At 39.3% G+C, this 18,401-nt stretch overlaps 1 protein-coding gene across 1 annotated transcript in view; it reads right to left on the bottom strand.

Annotated features, from left to right (window-relative positions):
* pik3c2a (phosphatidylinositol-4-phosphate 3-kinase, catalytic subunit type 2 alpha) overlaps positions 1-17,504 on the bottom strand; it is a 41,503-nt gene extending 23,999 nt beyond the window's left edge. The window contains exons 1-5 of the mRNA XM_051869913.1: positions 17,385-17,504; positions 10,923-12,075; positions 4,891-4,991; positions 4,276-4,436; positions 496-616 (exon numbers count right to left, since the gene is read on the bottom strand). Coding sequence (XP_051725873.1) covers positions 496-616; positions 4,276-4,436; positions 4,891-4,991; positions 10,923-12,005 — 1,466 coding nt within the window. The 5' untranslated portion in view covers positions 12,006-12,075; positions 17,385-17,504. The remainder of the gene's footprint in view (positions 1-495; positions 617-4,275; positions 4,437-4,890; positions 4,992-10,922; positions 12,076-17,384) is intronic.
* Between the last annotated feature and the right edge of the window lie 897 nt (positions 17,505-18,401).

Here is an 18,401-nt window from a genome sequence, read left to right as displayed (position 1 = left end):
TAATAAATTACACTTACTGTATTTCAAATAAATGCAGCCTTGGTGAGCATAAGAGAGTTTACAAAAACATCAACTTGCCAAGGTCAAATGAGGACAAGACAGCCAGCATTGAACCAGACACTGGGGAACTATAACATAACAAGAAACTAACTAAAGGCTTTCAAAACTCTGCAATGAACACAGGAATAACATGAGACACCCACAGAAACTAAGGGAGGATGCCTTGTATAAAAAAAAAAAGTCTCAATTCTTCCTAGAGCTTGGAAGGGATTTATTTTTGCCCATTCCCTCTGTTCCTTATTAGGGCAGGCGAACCCTCCCTCGCCTAGCACTGTTGGTTCTGCTCTTCCAATGGTGTGGGTAAAAAGAAAACATTTCACTAGCACAATTAAAGCAAAATAGCCCCGTTTCTCAAGGAATGTTGGCAGGGGACTTGTTTATGCAATATGATAGAATGCCTGCAAAAAGGAAAGAGACGATAAAGGGACGACTCACTTCTGTAGAACCTCCTCCTGTCCGCAGACCTTGAGAACGTAGCTGCTTATGTCCACCTGGTTCAGGTCATCATGGACCCAACACAGAGCCTGCATTATGAGCAGGTCCACTGGAGAACTCACTGGGGAAAGAAACAGTAAACATGAAGGAAAAAGCCACCCATGGACAGAGAAGTTGAAGAAATGTGTTTTGGTCCATGCAAAGGAAGTCAGTGGTGTCTACTAACTTTCATTGTATGTATGGACAAAACATTCTTCAAAATATCTTTCATGTTGCACGGAAGAAAGTCATACAGGTTCGGAAAAAAAATGAGGGTGCATAAACAATGACAGAATTGTCATTTTTGGGTACACCGTCCATTTAAAGAGGACCTTGCCCCTTTTCACAAGATGTAATATAAGTCTCTGGTGTCGCCAGAATGTGCCTGAAAGTTTCAGCTCAAAATACCCCACAGATCATTTATTATAGCTTGCTAAATTTGGCCCTATTTGGGTGTGAGCAAAAACGTGCCGTTTTTGTGTGTGTCCCTTTAAATGCAAATGAGCTGCTGCTCTCGGCCGCTTTCCAGAAGAGGGCGGAGCTTTAACAGCTCACTTCAGTTGCTCAACAGCAACAAAGCTGGAGAATCTCACGCAGCCAAAATGAGGATTGTCAGTAACGGTGTTCAGCCTTACATTGTTCAAACCGGAGTCGGACACTGATGGAGAGACTCAGGAAGAAGTTACAACTTTTAGAATGAAACTGGATGTTTCTGAATGGTTAGTGGATAAATTTACGTAGTTGCTGTGGAGTTGATTCAACTCATCGACTAGCATGTGCCATCATGTTAATCTTTTTTGCAAAACCAGTATTGAATTGACCCTCGTTTGTGAAGCAGTCCGACCTAAAATGACGGCATGGCAACAACACTCTACTACAACAACTCTTCCTCTTTTGTAAAGCAGCACAACATGGCCTCACCCCCTTTGTTGTGTGCTCCTGGAGGCAGGGTTTATGTAAATTTTGGGGTTTGTGATGTCACCAACCCAGGAAGAAGCTTGTTGTAGTCTCTACCAGCTGTTTGTTGTAGTCCTTAAAAAGTGATTTCTGTAAAAGAAAATATCTCCCTTTGCATTGAACTTTGAGTGTCGTAACTATGCAGATGTTGTTTATGCTCAAACAGCAACATTACACACTAACTAAAGTTAAAAAAAGTGAAATCATAATCAAGGACCCCTTTAAATACATTGAGAACCATCCTACAGGTGTCATCTGCTAGGTATTGCACAAAAATAGCAAAAGGATGCATCATATTGGCCATGTCATTTTACAAGCTTGCACTGTTGTGGACTTCACAGCAGACTCTTACCCAGCAGTTCATGCAGTGTTGACTGTGGACAGCCGTGATGAATACCGTGATGAATACGATCCTCAATTGGATGGAACTGGAATAAATACTTTGAATGTTGCGATCCTGTCGGACTTATGATAGCTACCTGAATCGTAACAAAGCACTGTTGGCCAGAGGAGAACTGGCCCCCTGACTAAGCCTGGTTTCTCCCAAGGTTTTTTTCTCCATTTAAACACCTATTTGCCACTTGTCTGCCACCTGATGTCACCTGATGGAGTTTGGGTTCCTTGCCGCTGTCGCCTTTGGCTTGCTTAGTTGGGGACACTTGACATTTGACTTGACATTTGATATTCAACAGTGCTTTGATCTGCCTGCATTAACACTATTCTTTTAAGAGCTGCTGTGCAGCCAAATAATGTACCAGTTATCAATGTAAAGCTGCTTTGACACAATCTACATTGTAAAAAGCGCTATATAAATAAAGGTGACTTGACTTGACAGCAAGGGCTGTGGGTGCCATTTGGAACAGGATCCATGAACTACATGTGAACCTCTTCAGGTTCATTTAGATGGAAAAGCACTATAACAGATTGGTGCGAAATGGATTTGGCATAAAAAGTTCCACTAGATCAGAGCAAACATCTGACACCCAACATATTGTTCATGGTCACCCCAGGCTGCAGCAATAACAGGCCCCACACCCCTCCTTGGAATGATCTTCTCTTCAAGCTCCAAGCCTAGGGCTGGATTACAGTAAGTCAGCCTTGCCTGGCCTGGACTCTTCGTGTCTGCCCTGTTTTTCAAGCCTAAAGGTCTGATGGTCATGCCTAATTGGTGGTGGATTTGGGGTTGCTTTCAAGGGCTGTGGGATGCCAGTAAAATTTTTCCTCTGCCATCGTCTTATACTACAGCAACACATGGTGCTGGAATGTCAGGAGACTGTGGTTGGTCTAAAGTGGAGGGAACTCTACAGCCATAAGGAAGCCATGGAAAAAACCTGAGAGGCAGAAAGGCTAGAGTAGAACCGAGTAAATCCATATACGTACAATCCTGAAGCAAATACTGCAAAATTTGTAAATAAAACTAAACTTTTCTACTTAAAAGCTTTGTCAAATGGTATGTACCTACATTTGAAGAGGAGAGGGGAGCAGGTCTGATCAAGGGATCAGAAAACTGAGACATTTAATCTGAATTTATCCTGAAAAAGCCTTCATATTCCACACGTTCAAACCCTAGTAGCCTTCTCAGTTTCATTTGCCCTGTCTTTTATGCCAAGAATGTCTGGAATTGCTAACTTTACAAACCTTACACATAGCTAAGCATTTTCCTCCACTTAAACAAACCAAGGAAAACCTCAAAAACCTCTTTATCCTCTTTGAAGTTTCAGATAGTCAGCCTTGACATGCCAAGAGATGGTATGTCCATCATTCAGCTGTATGGTACTTCTCTATTTGGATTAGGAAAGTAAAAACGTGACCCCTTTTTTCCCCCTCTTTTCATAGAATGAAGGAATATTGTTACAAACTCAGCTTTCAGTAAAATTTGAAATCTCTTGATCTAACACAACAAACTGGGTCAGAAGTTTAAGAGGGAAAACAAGCAAGAACAGTGTGAACTTGAGGAGAAGCTAGCATCAATATCAGCATCCAGGCACTTATAACCAAGCCACTCCTCAAACATTAACTGTCTGTGTGGCAACTTCAGGTTCCGATAGACACTGTGTCCCCTTTTCCCTTTCTAAGACCACAGTCTATGCTAGATTTATCCAGGACAAAAAGAGCTATGGGGCTTAGGCAGTAACAACACAGAAAAATTCTTCAACACAAAAGGCCAGTCTTGATTTCCTGCCAGGAGTGAGGTGGCCAGAGACTCTGCACAAAAAAACGAGGCCCGGCAGTCTTCAGAACACAGCCGCTTCACAGGGAACTAAGCCAAGGCCACTACAGCTCAATGAGAAGGACTTTCTGTGCTTGGACCACAGACAGGTTACCCAGTAAAACCTCAGCTAATGACATGCAAGCACAAAAATGAAAAACACAGGAACCCTGGTTGAAGTATCAATCTGTTGAGCAGACGCACCATGACAGTTATGTAAAAAGAGAATGTGTCGCAGCAGCCAAAAAATGCTCTCTGGCGCTTTGTCATGACTTCTTCATTTGTCAGTTTCCTTTATAGCAGACATTCATAGAAACTTACTATTGTCATTCATTTTTATTGTGATTCATCAAGAGTTCACATTATTAGTTTAAATTAATTAAAATCAAGTCATAATTTAATTACCCTCATGATGTTCCAAACCATGACTTTCTTCTGTGGATTTCGAATTTTCATTTTTGGGTAACCTAGCCCTTTTATTGCCTTAACTGTTAGCATAACAATTTTCATATAAAAGCAAGTTATCCTCTGTCAAAAGCTTATTTTGTAATGGCTAAAGTCACAGAAACGCTTACCATCACAAGTGAAAGTTACAGGCTGTTGAGAATCAGAAATCTCAATGGATACTTTCACACTGCCCCCATTGTCTCCTCCTGCATCCCTCTGAGTGATCACAGGGCTGAGAACATAGCCAGGATTGGAAGACAGGTCGTTATGTGGGAACTTTGACCTCAGTCTGCAAAAAGGAAGGACAACACTTTGTGTAAATGAAGACATAACACAGGTAAAACTGGTGTACCTCAAGGTTCGGTCTTAGGTCCTTTGTTAATCATTTGTACATGCTCTCTTTGTGTGATATAATTAGGAAACATGGCATTAGATTTCATTGTTACATGGCCAACATACAGCTGTAGACTTCCTGCATTTTACTTCTCTAATTTTAGCTTTGATGGGCAGCTTGTTGAAAACAATGAGGTTTTTAGGCATTTCCCCAATTAGTACCTCAAGGCAATATTAGCCTTGCTTCCCCTATAGAATCTATAATTACAGTGCTGATTCAGGTATCCTGGGACCTTCTGATATCAGATTAACAACACAGCTGTAGTAGCAGGACTTGCTTTTTGCTGAAGTTATCCCCTTCAACAGGCAAATCAACAAAATATGCCTTAAACAAAAAAATCATAACTCACTTTGAAATGTCTTCACAGAATGCTACGACTTCTAGATTCTGGGCTTCCTTTTGCTGTAAGACAGAGTACTTTGAGAGCACATTTGCACTTCCCTTACTGACCTGTAAAAAAACAGACATGATGCCATGGTTATACTGATGAGCAGACATTCAGCCAACTGTCCTATGTACTTTGACTTTCACTGATGGTGCCCTTAACATAGGAAATCATTTGTTAAATATGTTTTGTAAACAGTCTGTAGAATGTACAATGGTATCAAATACTAGTGATTGATGACATTAACATCCCAGTTCAAATGTGGAACAAGACAGTCTCTCTGTTTGGTGAGAGGATACTGAGAATGTGAAGAATGTCTGGAATGTTAAAAAAAAGACTTCCTCTAGGAAGGAAATAGGTCAAAAAGGCACATCAACATGGAAATACGAGGAATAAAAGGTACTTTCAGTTCAATAATGGCTCGCATGCTAGGAAATTAAATAGGAAGATTTGTTTTACAATACAATCTCAATAGTATCATGAGTATGGGTAGATTAGGTATTTTTGTGATATTTTCTTATCATGGTCTCTGATGAGAAGATCTGCCTCTGACACATTCACCATAAATAAAATTAAAGTTATAAACAATAAAGAGTGTGTCAATGTGGACAAAAAGAGCAGATCATGTGTTTTATTGCAGGTAAGACATACAAGCATGCATCAGATGAGATGATGGTGACTTTAGCTTTTTACTAGGCCAGAGCCATAGGCCTAACCTTAGAGAAAAATTAGATGCCATGTGACACACATTCACAAATTATTCATCCGCTTTTGCTTAGAGCTACACTTTTACAGTTCTGGCTGCCCTATATGCAATCTCTCCCAATTCTAAAGTAACCTTTTCCTCAGGTTAAACGTTTACGAGGGAAGTGCCGAGAAACAATAAAAAAAAAAAAAAAAAAACACTCAGGAATGAGAGGATGGAGGAAGTTGGCTTGCATGAGCTTAGTATTTGGTTGGATTCTAAGTAAAATAAAAAAGTTTGTGTGCGTAATAGAATTCACAGCAATAGCAACTTCCTCTCCATTATTGCTGCTAAGAATGGTGATACGCATTAAGTGGAACTTCGCTCTCCGACTGACCTGATTATACTTCCTCTAAATAAATATGACTGTACTTCCGTCAGATGATTTAACATTCCACTGTCCACAGAGTACTTGATGGTAAACAGTGACTAAGAGATTTGTTTATATATCTAATTATTCACTGTTACATTAAACAAACTTAATTTTTGCATGTCAGATAAGCGGACAGTGAGAGGTTCACAGGGATGGGATGTTCAGAACACATTTACAAACACATACGATACAAAAACAAAAACTACATGGTTGCAGTGTTAACTAAGAACACTTCATTGTCCGAATACAAGAGCTACTTTGTTGGCTAAGATGCTAAGTGACTGATGTGATACATTAGGGATGTCAAAGTACCAAATGATACCAGTCTATCTACAATATCGGTGCTTGAGTGATGTCTGACCTACATGTGGCTGCTTCTGAACGCTCACAGGCATATTTAGCACACATAATGCCTGTCAAACAGGTCAAAAGTATTGGATCTGTGCAATAGGTCCTACAATACACAAACAGAAATGCCAGTATTAATGTATAATATCAGTATTATTTGTTTACACTACTGTTTAAAAGATTGTGGTCAGTAAGACTTCTCTTTTTGAAAGAAATTAATACTTTTATCAGCAAAGATGCATTAAATTGATCAAAAGTGACTGTAAAGAAATGTTACAAAACATTTCTATTTCAAAAAAGTGCAGTTCTTTTGAACTAGACCTTCTATTCAACAAAGAGTCCTGAAAAAATGTATCATGGTAAGAATGTATCAAAATTTTAAGAAGCACAAACATTTTTATTATAGCATTGATGATAATAAGAAATGTTTCATGAATACTCCTGAAAGCTTTGCCATCACAGAAATAAATTACAATTTTAAATGTATTACAATTGTAATAAAAAAAAAAATAAAAAAAATAAAAAAGTATTTTAAGTTATAAGTTATATTTCACAAAATTACTTGTAGTCTTGTCAGGCATAAGAGACTTCTTTCAAAAATATTTCAAACAATCTTACCGACCCCAAACTCTTAAGCCCCGTTCAGACCAAGAACGATAACTATATTTGCGTCCACACCAACGAACAATAACGGACTGTTTATTTTAAGCTCACGTGCTGCGGTTTCAAAGTGTGTACAACATGTTTTTGCTGTTCTTGTTGCATTTACATGGCTTTAACCAGTAGATGTCCTCAGCATGCTATGTTTCGAGTGAATAGCTAGTGTAATCGATCTAATGTAACAGTGAATTTAGCTGTCGAAGTCAATATAGTGGAATAAAAACAACATCTAGTCTTTTTTCATTGCAACTTTAAAACAAAGCAAGACAATGTTGTCGAAACTAGCGCTGGATACCTGAGGTAATTTTACGTTACACTGTTTGCTCATTTATTCCGAGGGTATGACCGATTGTTTTCCATATATCCATTTTCTTTAAAATATTCTTGAAAAGGGGGTTTGACTTGTCAAACAGTGGTGGCTTTTTCTGGACCTTGGCGATTAACTTCTCTACAATGTTGTCTGCCATTTTAAATGCGCAACCCTTTAAATTAGAACGGATTCTGATTGGCTGTCAGTGTTTTATCGCTCAACAGCTGGAAAAAAAATCGTTCTAAAAGTGATCCCAATGATATTGTTTCTCTATATCGTTAACGTTATAGCTGTGGTGTGGACAGTGCTATTCTTTTATATTTAGAATGATTTTATATTTATATCTTTATCGTTATCTTTATAATTAACATTCTTGGTGTGAACGGGCCTTTAAATGGCATATTTTATTAATGATATAAATATTTAATTATTTTTGTATTTTATTCCTTTTGTATTTTTTATGTGAAGTCTCCATGCTATTTTTTTATTTTGTGTTAATATTTATATTAACATTTAACTGAAGGAGTACATTAAATAGCATATTCATTTTGACATTTAACTTGCATTGGTATGACCAGTGAATCAGACCAACTCAATATCACAAACCTTTGGCACCAGTACTTAATTTGTTTACACCGGTAGATAATGCATCTAGATAGTTTAATCTGGTTTGCCTTTATAAATGCTGTAGCATAAAAATATGCTAAAAACAATTCGCTTTACTAATCCCAAACTAATCCCAAATACTTTCAACCACACTCAAAATAGAAACTACTTTTGATAATGTGTTGTAACCCAAACCACAAGCATGAAGTAATGGCAACAGTGAACTTACACTTACACCAAGCCTGTTAATACACACAACAACAAACAGGTCTTTTGGGATGTGTGCTGATAAGGGCTGAAATATCCAGGGCTTGTGATAAGAGTATCTGGTTTTGTGTGCGGTGAAGCAGAGTAACTGTACACCAAAGCCAAAGCTCAGATTAGTTTCGCCGCTCTTTCGCACACACTCCGAAAGAGGGCTACCATGGAAACAGGGAACTGCGTGTCCCCGCTGCAGGCATGTCAGGGAAGAACCCATGGGGCAAAGACAGCTAGCTGGGGCTTGTCTGTGCTAATGAGACCAGCAGCAGTCCTCACTACACAAAGACCACAACCGATTTACTCCAGAATACTAGGACAGCATAGTGCGTAGTGATGAACTAGACCTGATGAGTGCTTCAGAAATGTAACAATATTCATTCCAAATACTTGAAAAGAGGAAGTGAAAAGACTGAACCCTCTGACTGACCCCTTTATTTTTATCCTTAAGCAAAGCTGATCCTGTTGTAGAAGTTATGGGCACGAATTCTACAAGTTCTGTGGGAAATGTGTGATAACAGCCAATTGTCCTAGTCAGAAACAAACATAATGAAACGGAAAGTGGGATTTCTGGGGGAAAAGCACACATTTACACACCCTCCCCATAAGGAATCAAAGTCTCACTCAATGCACATTCCTCTCAGGAAGTCATTCTTTATTTTGGCAATCAGTGACAACATTTCTAAGGAAACACCAAAGATAAAGTGAAAAATTTAGATAAAACCGTGATAAATTGAAAGAGACCAAGCACCAGCTGAACTAGAATTTGATAAGAAACCAATCATGAGGAACAAGACCAAAACAAAACATGCAAATCACCCAAAGCTAAAAATGTTGCAAAAACATTCACCACACTGGCACGGTATAATAATTAGAAAACCATGCGTACACATTTTTAACTGCTACATCCTGTCACATCACAGAGCACTGCTGCTTTCTAGCATTCATGCTAACATAAGAGACGCTTATAAAATACTATTGTCGATTCTGGGTGGATCACGATGCTCAACTAACCATCTAACTTGTCAATTAGTATGTTTTCTTTGTTTTGATATTTTTAGCAATTTAAAGGGGTCATGAGCTGCGTTGTTTTGTTTTATAATGTTTTCTGGGGTGCACTTATAATGTTAGTATGCTTTTTACATACTTTAGAAATAAAAGGCATTTTTCCTTCCCTGATTTTCACCCTCTTATTTGAATGCTCTGTTTTAAGGGGCGTGTCTGCTGTGAGACTTCAGTGTAAACACCCACTGCTGTGATTGGCTAACATCTTTGCATATGAAATAGCAAGTATTACTCTCTCAAAATCTTTTAGCACATTTTTACTATTACAGCTCTCAAGGTTAACTAATCGTGAAAAGTGTTGATTATAGCATTACACTTAAATCTATGGCATTATATTTAGATCAAGTCATGAAATGTTGCAGTGATGAACATTGTAGCCAATCACAGACATGTTGTTAAGTGCATGAATGCACTCGTCATTGCAACTCAATTTCCGCACACTAACGCATGCTTTCATAATAACTACCAGTGCAAACGTGATGTAACTAAGAGATTCATTGAATAAAACGGGAGTTTTGGCGCGACTCTAGAACTCAGTCACTGATAAACTCGCTGTTTGATTGACAGCTCCAGCGATTGTAAAGGGAGCGTTCTTTGATCGCTTTCTATATATAATTTAGTATGTACAGTGAAGTTGAGCGTTTAATCACTAGTTTGTTGTAGTTTACCGACACAAAGAACATCTGACAGTACATCAATCATTAACGCAGTTACTTACGTTGTCGCATTACTGTCGAGTCCTTGTCATAAAAGTCTGTTTGCAAAGCCTGCGCCGAAATGTGATTGATTTACCAAAGAATCCACAGTGAAATTCACATTCACATTGTTGAAAATAAATAACCATATTCCTAGCATTAGGAAAATTTGAAAGGCAATGATATTTTTAGTCCAGTATCACTCTTCTCTCCTCGTCATCTCACTAACACGCCAGTGGGCGGGGCTAACGTTGCAATGATGAAGTAGGCGTTGATTTCTTCTGCAGAGGCGGTGTTTCACCTATCTATCATAGATAGGCACATTCCGGGATGAGTCGTTCGCTGGGCCTGGTGTCAATAAAAGCTTTTTTTGGACTAACAAGGAAGTTTTCAATTCTGAAACTTACAGGATATTCTTAAAGAACGATGACCTCTTATATATATCAAAAGCTCAAGGAAAAGTTGATTTCTCAATTCATGACCCTTTTAATTAGCATGCTGTGCTTTAGCTGTTTGACTGGTAAAACCCTTAAAAGATTTTAAATGTATCCCCTTTAAAGCGTGACAGCTACAGCCATAGGGGCAGTTCACACAGAACAGGTTTTTACATTTCACTGTATTTATTTTCCATTGTTCTTCTGTGTAAACATGAGCTAGATGAATATCTTTGACCGCTGCACTCACATCTTGTTGCAACACATCAACCACAACACAGTTGATTATGAAAACATGTATTGTTGATTACATTGAGAAACAGTATATACACTAAGTTGTTCACGATATGTGCATTAAACACAACTGGTTCGAATTTGAGGATACCTGGCTGGGATCATTTCTACTTCCTCCTTAACTCTGCAGAAGAGGAAGTGGTAATCATTTCTAAACAAACAGTGCTGCCAACATGTTTTGGGTCAGCAGAAAGGAAGTTTCTCCTACCTGTTTGCCTGAGTTGTGATTCGTTGAGGTTGCAGGTATATTGATGGATTGGCTTCTTGTTACGGCCGCCCCTGTTGATGCTCTTCTCGGTTGGGTTGCCAAAGTCGCCTTGCTATTCACCTGCGCCGAGGAACTGCCATTATCCACAACTTCAGGCTCATCCTGAAGAACCGCATCCCATGGGTCTTTAGCATTCCCAGACTCCTCTAAGAAAGGACAACTTGAAACAGTGGGTGTCTTCTCGGCCTCAACCTCCTTGTGCTTGTTGAGTGGGTCCAGGTCCAGCCACTCAAATCGGCTGATGTTGGGAGGTTCTGAGGGCTGAGGCATTGGCTCCAAGGACTTGGCGCTTGCCAATTCCGTTTCCATGCTGGAGGACCTGCCGTTCTTCAAGTATTCCGAAGTGCTGGCAATTTTGTCGAACAGCTTGGCCATCTCTGGGGTGACGGCAGGCTGAGAGTATGCCAGAGCAGCGGGTGGTTGTATGGGTGTAAAGGAGAGGAAGGGGGTCGGTTGGGCTGACAGACTAATAAAGGGAGACATAGCTGGACTAAAGCCATTCTGGAAAGAGCATGGAGGCTTCATGAAAGGAGCAGAGGGGAAAATGGGAGTCTGTGCATGTGTTGGGGTGGGTGTCCAGTGAAATGAAGAAGGGCTGAACGCATGTCCTCCAGGAAACGACGCACTGAGATTGCAACCTAGCAAAGAGGAAGGTCTTGTCATTTTGTTCGCACCAAAACTGTCATCCAGAAGCAGCTTTTCCAGCTCCTCCTTGGTCAGCTTCTCCAAATCGATGTCCTCAAATTTGTCTTTTTGTTCTTTCTTCTGCGTTTCTGATTCACAGAACACAATGAGGTCTTTCTCTTGTCGGCTAGTGGATGTTTGCGCCATCGGTTTGGGAAGGGGATTAACAGAAGACGCTGTGACTGGGAGTGTGTGCCCTTTCTCACGCTTAATTTTATCCAAGGCCTCTACCTCCATGCGTAAAGCCTCCTCCTTTCCCACAATCCCTTTGGGCCGGACCACCCCCGGAGAGGCTGGCCTGTCAAACTTAAACCCATTGCCACTAGATATGTGGGCCATGGTGTCAGCTTCGCCTTGCTATGTACATGAGGAGACCATTGGGTTCTGATGGGAACTTTACAACAGGTGCCTATGGGAGAAAAAAAAAATTGAGAGAATATTACATTTCAATGTCAGGTACTTAGGACATCAATGCACCTTACACTAGGAAAAAGGGAATTGACTCTGCAGCAACTGAAGCTTGAAAAAAGATGCACAAGTCTGTCACACGACAGGACCACAGGGCTCTACAGTGTGACTGAAAAATATATTTACCCCAGACCCCATCAGGACCGGTTCTACGGGGGTGCTAGATGGTGCACCCTCAGTTGAAGCTAATAATAGCATATTAGCAAAATAGATTTGGCAAATGATTCAGTGCGTATTTGTGTTTGCGTTCTGGAGAGTGTCAAAGGTTTCTATTTACAACATGTTTTGCAGCGTTGAGCAATGTAGCCAATCACAGACATTTGTTGTTTTTGAACGAATCGGGTGAGTCAATGATTCAATGACCCATTCATAAAGACAGTAGCTGCGTTCGAAATCGAATACTTCCCTACTACATAGCATGCGAAAAACTGTACGCCAACAGAGTAGTATGTCCGAATTAGGGCTGGTCCGAATACCATTTTTTGAGCTTCAAAGCTTTGGTAGTAATCAACACCGAATATTCGAAGCTTCGGAGGGAGGGGGCTGAACATATTCTTCTCTCTAATAAAGGCAGTGTAACGAGTAGATATATGGTGTGGCCCCTTTAAGAGCTGCACGCTCCTGGTTGAACTGTCTGCATTGTATGTGCGACTCGAGCACTGCATGTGGGTTATTTCTGTTTTTATGTTGCTCATTTAAAGTTATTTACTTTATTAAGTAACGCTGTGGACGGCATAACATTTGCGACGGACAGTTACACGTGTTTCATGGGGAATAAAGCGGCAGTTGTGAAATGTCAGTTGCCTCCATGAAGTCTGTCTGGTATCAATAACTCAAGCTAAATGAGCTAACGTATCCCTATTTTCTCCGTACACAACGCATTACGGCAAGAATCTCTGTCTCTGGCTGTCTGTTTGCATTTTGATTATGTCGAGAACCGTTCATCCAATCGACTTCACACGTGGTGGGTGTGTTGCTGCGGACTGACGCGAGTGCAGTGTCACATTTGGCGCAATATGGACACGCAAAACGTTCAGAATTAATCAACTTTTAATAAACTACAGAACAGTGAAATAAACTAGCTAAAAGTGGCACACCTCATGTGGGCAGGGATTCGAGAACGGACGCTGCACTAGTGATATAAAACACAGGTTTGTTAAGAGCAATACTTTTAATAAGGTATCCTAACATTTTTCTAAAAAACAAGGTTGGGTTCCTTCAACTTTATATCCTATTAAAAACGGCTAGGCTATATAAGAGTATATAAAAAAAAGTATTGTACTTTGCCAGATTTTATAGTGTAAACATTCTAGTGCGAATGAGAACGGTTTTGCGAGGGGGATGCCAGGTGTGCAGAAAAAAAACAAAACGAATATTCGAATCCCAAAATTGAATACCAACCCACCGAACAAATATTCGAATAATTGAATATTCGGGTCCAGCCCTAGTCCGAATATATAGTATTTGAAAAACTGTAGACAAAAAGTCCCTGAATGACTTACGACTTCCGGCGAAATTCTGAAATGTACATACGATGGACACTTTACTATCCCATGAGGCCACGAGAGAGGATTTATGAATGGAAGTGAGTACCTACTCAGACAGTACGCGATTTCCAAGTCACTTGCTTCATTCCTGAATGAATCAGCCATTTTGAACGAACCGATTGAATGAATGATTCAGTGAAATGTTTCAGTTTCAATTTAAAAGCATTATTTCAGTTATTTTAATAATTTATAGTCTAAACTTTATATTTTTAAACATTAATCTCAAAACATTGTTATTATGAATTTAAATGCATTCATGCCACATCTGAGCCTTATTAATTTCTGTTATTGATCAGAAGCTCCTACATTTTTTAAATCAGGATCACAAGTGCTCCTAAAAAGAAATGTAAGCATAAAGCCCCAGACCATAGAACATTTTTCACATTACGATTCAACAATCTCAAGTTTTGGATTACTGACAAAAGCATCCTCAATATTTCGGATATGACAAATCTTTAGATTACGAAATGCACAAAACGTCAGCAGGGAAAATACAGTTCATGTGCGTGGTCACTCAGTGAGGGCATGTCAAACTCTGGATTTAATGGGTGAATGGCAGGCGGTTACAAGCACATACCAGACATTTCCCTGTGCTTTGCCGGCCCGAGACATGCCAGCTTGCAATTGAAACAGAACCAATTAGGTACAAACTCAAGACAGAACTGGGTTTCAGCTCCTCATTTACAGCTTCACAGATTATGTGCAAAAACCCCCAAAAACAGGGCAGAACTGATTTATGTTATTTAAGTGTGACAGTGATGATGAAACATGGAGTAACGAAAAAACCTAGATATATGTCTCTAACATGTCAAGGACAAGGAAGAATGTGTCATTTAGGGGTATTATGCACAATGCAAAGCAGAGTTTAGCTGATTACAGTTGCCGAACAATAGCACTTAATACTTTAAAGGGGTCCTTGATTATGTTGCTGTTTGACGATGCTCAAAATTCAATGCAAACAGAAATCACTTTTTAAGGACTACAACAAACAGCTGGTAGGGACTACAACATTGCATTCTAAAAGTTGTAACTTCTTCCTGACTCTCTGCATCAGTGTCCGACTCCGGTTTGAACAATGTAAGGCTGAACACCGTTACTGACAATCCTCATTTTGGCTGCGTGAGTTTCTCCAGCTTTGTTGTTGTTGAGCAACCGAAGCACGAGCTGTTAAAGCTCCGCCCTCTTCTAGAAAGTGGGCCGGGAGCAGCAGCTCATTTGAATTTACAGGGACACACACAAAAACTGTGTGTATTTGCTTATACCCAAATAGGGGCAAATTTGACAAGCTATAATAAATGATCTGTGGGTTTTTTTGTGCTGAAACTTCACAGACACATTCTGAGGAAACCTGAGGCTTCCATTACATCTTGCACAAGGGGCATAATAGTTCCTCTTTAATAAAGAATTTAACTGACGTGCAATCGCAACAAAAAATGCAATAATTTACTGAAAATGAATAATTCTTCTGCCAAGCAAAGTAGTTCTTCAGCAATATTTAGCAGATTTTTTTTTTTTTTTCATTCCACTGCGCTACGTTTCCATCGATTTTCAGTGCTGTGCTTGTGCTACTTGAACGTGTTTGACTGACTATTCTATAGTGCTAAATCCTTCTGTTAAACCAACATTGTTGACTAACAACCCAAAAAGCAATTTGTTGTTCTTGCAGATACAATTTCTGGTTCAAAACATAATATTTAGGAGGATCACAATAACAGGTCAAATGGTTAAAACACGGTGGCTCAGTTTCACAGACAGGGCTTAGATTAAGCCGGGATCAGGCTTTAATTAAATTAGTACATTTAAGTAGCTTTTTAAAATGTGCCTTAGAAAAAACATTACTGGTGTGCATCTTGAGACAAAACAATGGCACTGATATATTTTAAGATATGTCATTGAAAGTTACTTTCAGTAAAGACCGCTCAAACATGCATTTTAGTCTGGGACTAGGGTTAAACCTTGTCTGTGAAACCGGGCAATGGAGTGCAATATCTAGTTACTGCGTCTTCTCTTTTTCACGCCAGAAAAAAAGGCAGGTGTCATACTCTGTGCTCTCCGTGTTGTTAAATCGTTGCAGCCAAAAGTTTGTGGGAATGGTTCGCACACTACTCAGGGTGCATGACTGACTGCACTGTATTAACAATGACAAATATCACTTAATTATGCATTTGAAAACCCCCAGATTTAAAGCCTTTCAAAGCATAATGGAAGTCAACTAAAGATGTTTTTGTACTTAACAATAAAATGATTTATCAAGCTTCAATGCAGCTGTTCAAAGTACAGAAACGAATAACTAGATAATGCATTTGGCTTTTAAATGCATCAGTTTATGAACATCGGCTCACTTTTAAGACTCAGAAATGCACTGAACACAAAGAGTGACTCCGAGTTTGGTTTCAATGCTTTTCTAAGCACTTGCAAAACAAGTCAAGAGAAGACAGATAGTTCCCAAGACAGTGAGAAAGTTCAGAAGGGTAAATGAATGATAGATGACAATACAGCACTCATAATGTGTGAAACCTGTCATTACATCTGTCCTGTTTTCAGTAAACATAATATAATCGGTTTAAGTGACAGAAAAACAATTGCAGGACCGAAAAAATTTGTTACAATATGCATATTCAGCTAGCATACCCAAAGCACATGATTCATGCATAGAACTACAATGACGCAACACTACAGGAACAACACGATTAAATGCCACCATTTTCAGGCCATGTGTGCCAAATCCTCACATTTATACAAGCCTATTTTAGTTATGCCTGGTAAAAGGCAAAAAACAAGACAAAACCTGCTTCTCCAGTCAGTTTCCACAACAATACTGACTCAAAGCGGCTTACAAAAGAGCTTTCATACTTATTAGAAACATACAAATGTTATAATTATTACACACAATATCAGCTGTGCTATTTCAGCTTCTTTGAAATAAGAAAAAACACTGGGATAAATATAAATAAAAAACTGGTCAGCAAGATTTTAACTTTAAATACAGATGAGAGAATAAGTTACTAAATATTAGAATTAATGTTAAATTGTTATAGGCTTCACCCAGTGTTGCAAAAAGGTGCAGCAGATACTTGAGCTTTATCACCAACTTTCATTAACCTGTTCTGAACTCAAGAGGGTTTTATTATGTATATTAGATGAAATGTTGTTCAATGTAAGTGATCTAAATAGAAAATAAACACAAATAGAAGTGTAGCCCCATCTTATCGTAATAAATAAAGCGTAAATACTGTTTGAAAGACATTCCAGAAACTAAACAAAAGTTTATAAAGGATGCAAAATACGCGACAAAAAAAATATCTAATCAAAGAAAGTACGTTATCACAACAACAGTCTCCAGATTGCCAATAAATACAGATTGATATTTCTAATCAAATATGTACTCTCAGCATAGTAAATAACCTGCCACGAACTGCCCGACATTGTAAAACATCTCAAAAGACTATGTCTAAACGCTTAAACAAGAGATCTCTCGCAGAAAGTTATTTCAGAAACTTTACCCAATGTTTGTGCAAATGATTCGGAATTTCGGCGCACTCGGCGCGCCAACAAAAGTGAAAACACAAGCAAAAGAAAAACAAACACTACAAATACTTTACAGAAACAGAACACACTATACTTCCGGTAGGCAGAAGAACAGAGCTGACGGTTAAACTTAACGGCATAGTAAGAATTTGTGTGAATAAATGACGATTCCTACCTTCAGACTCTCGGATCTTTGACGCTGGACATTTTCCTCCAGCTGGAAAATTTGCTCATGTAGTCGTAGACACAAACGTCAGTTCCTGCTGGAGATCAGAGAGTAAAGATAACAGAGAAACAGCGACCTCTGGAGGTCAGAAAACACATTACGCTTCTTATGGTTGTCGGCCGTTTTGAACAGATTATTTGACTCACTCGTTATGACAATAATTTGCCGCCATCTACTGGAAGTTTTAGTTTAGTTTCATTTCATTTCATGAGGGGAAGAGTGAATTGACGGTCGTGACTGTAACGGCTGTAACCACCATAGTACCACCAATAATTAGAAATGTGTGGGTTGTCCTCATTAATTTTGAAGTATTTCCACATCCCTGAGGCTGACATTAGCTGTGTCTCATTTCATTTAATTTCGAAGGCTGCATCCTCAAGAGGACGAATCCTGTGAAGGATGCGGTATATGGAGTGTCCTTAGCCAGAATTAAATGAAACGTCCTTCGTAGGACACACAGGCAGGAAAGGAAACAGGAAGTATATCGTTGCTATGCCAACGCGTTCACGGCAGGCTCATTGCGCTCTCAGCAAATGAATGAAAATTATTAATAAATTTGTAAAGTAATTTGAAAAGAAAATGTATTTACTTGTTTTATTTTGGTTAGTGCTTGAGGAGCTGGCTTATGTACAACAGATATCTGTTACAGAGGCAAAGGAGGAGGATATTAAGAAGAACAAAGTTTAAAACAACTACTTACATGTAAACACATCGCTTGTAGGCTATGTACATTTGCCGACGCCGCCATTTATTTTTTTATTTATTTTTCCAATAAATGACGGTTGTCAACAGCGACGCAAAGAATTGTGGGCTATCTGCAGCAGCAAAGGATACACCTCATGCATCCTCCGAATTCCTGTGAAAGAAGGTCACATTCGAAGGTCGCGTTCGGAGTGTCCTACTTAAGCCGCCTTTCCACTGCACACGACATTCGCATCCGACTGTCGTATTTCGCCCCCTAGCGGC

The sequence above is a fragment of the Ctenopharyngodon idella genome, chromosome 18 (genome assembly GCF_019924925.1).
Source record: "Ctenopharyngodon idella isolate HZGC_01 chromosome 18, HZGC01, whole genome shotgun sequence".
NCBI lineage: Eukaryota > Metazoa > Chordata > Actinopteri > Cypriniformes > Xenocyprididae > Ctenopharyngodon > Ctenopharyngodon idella.
Note: the sequence above shows the minus strand (reverse complement) of the source record. Positions and strands in the feature narration are given on the sequence as shown.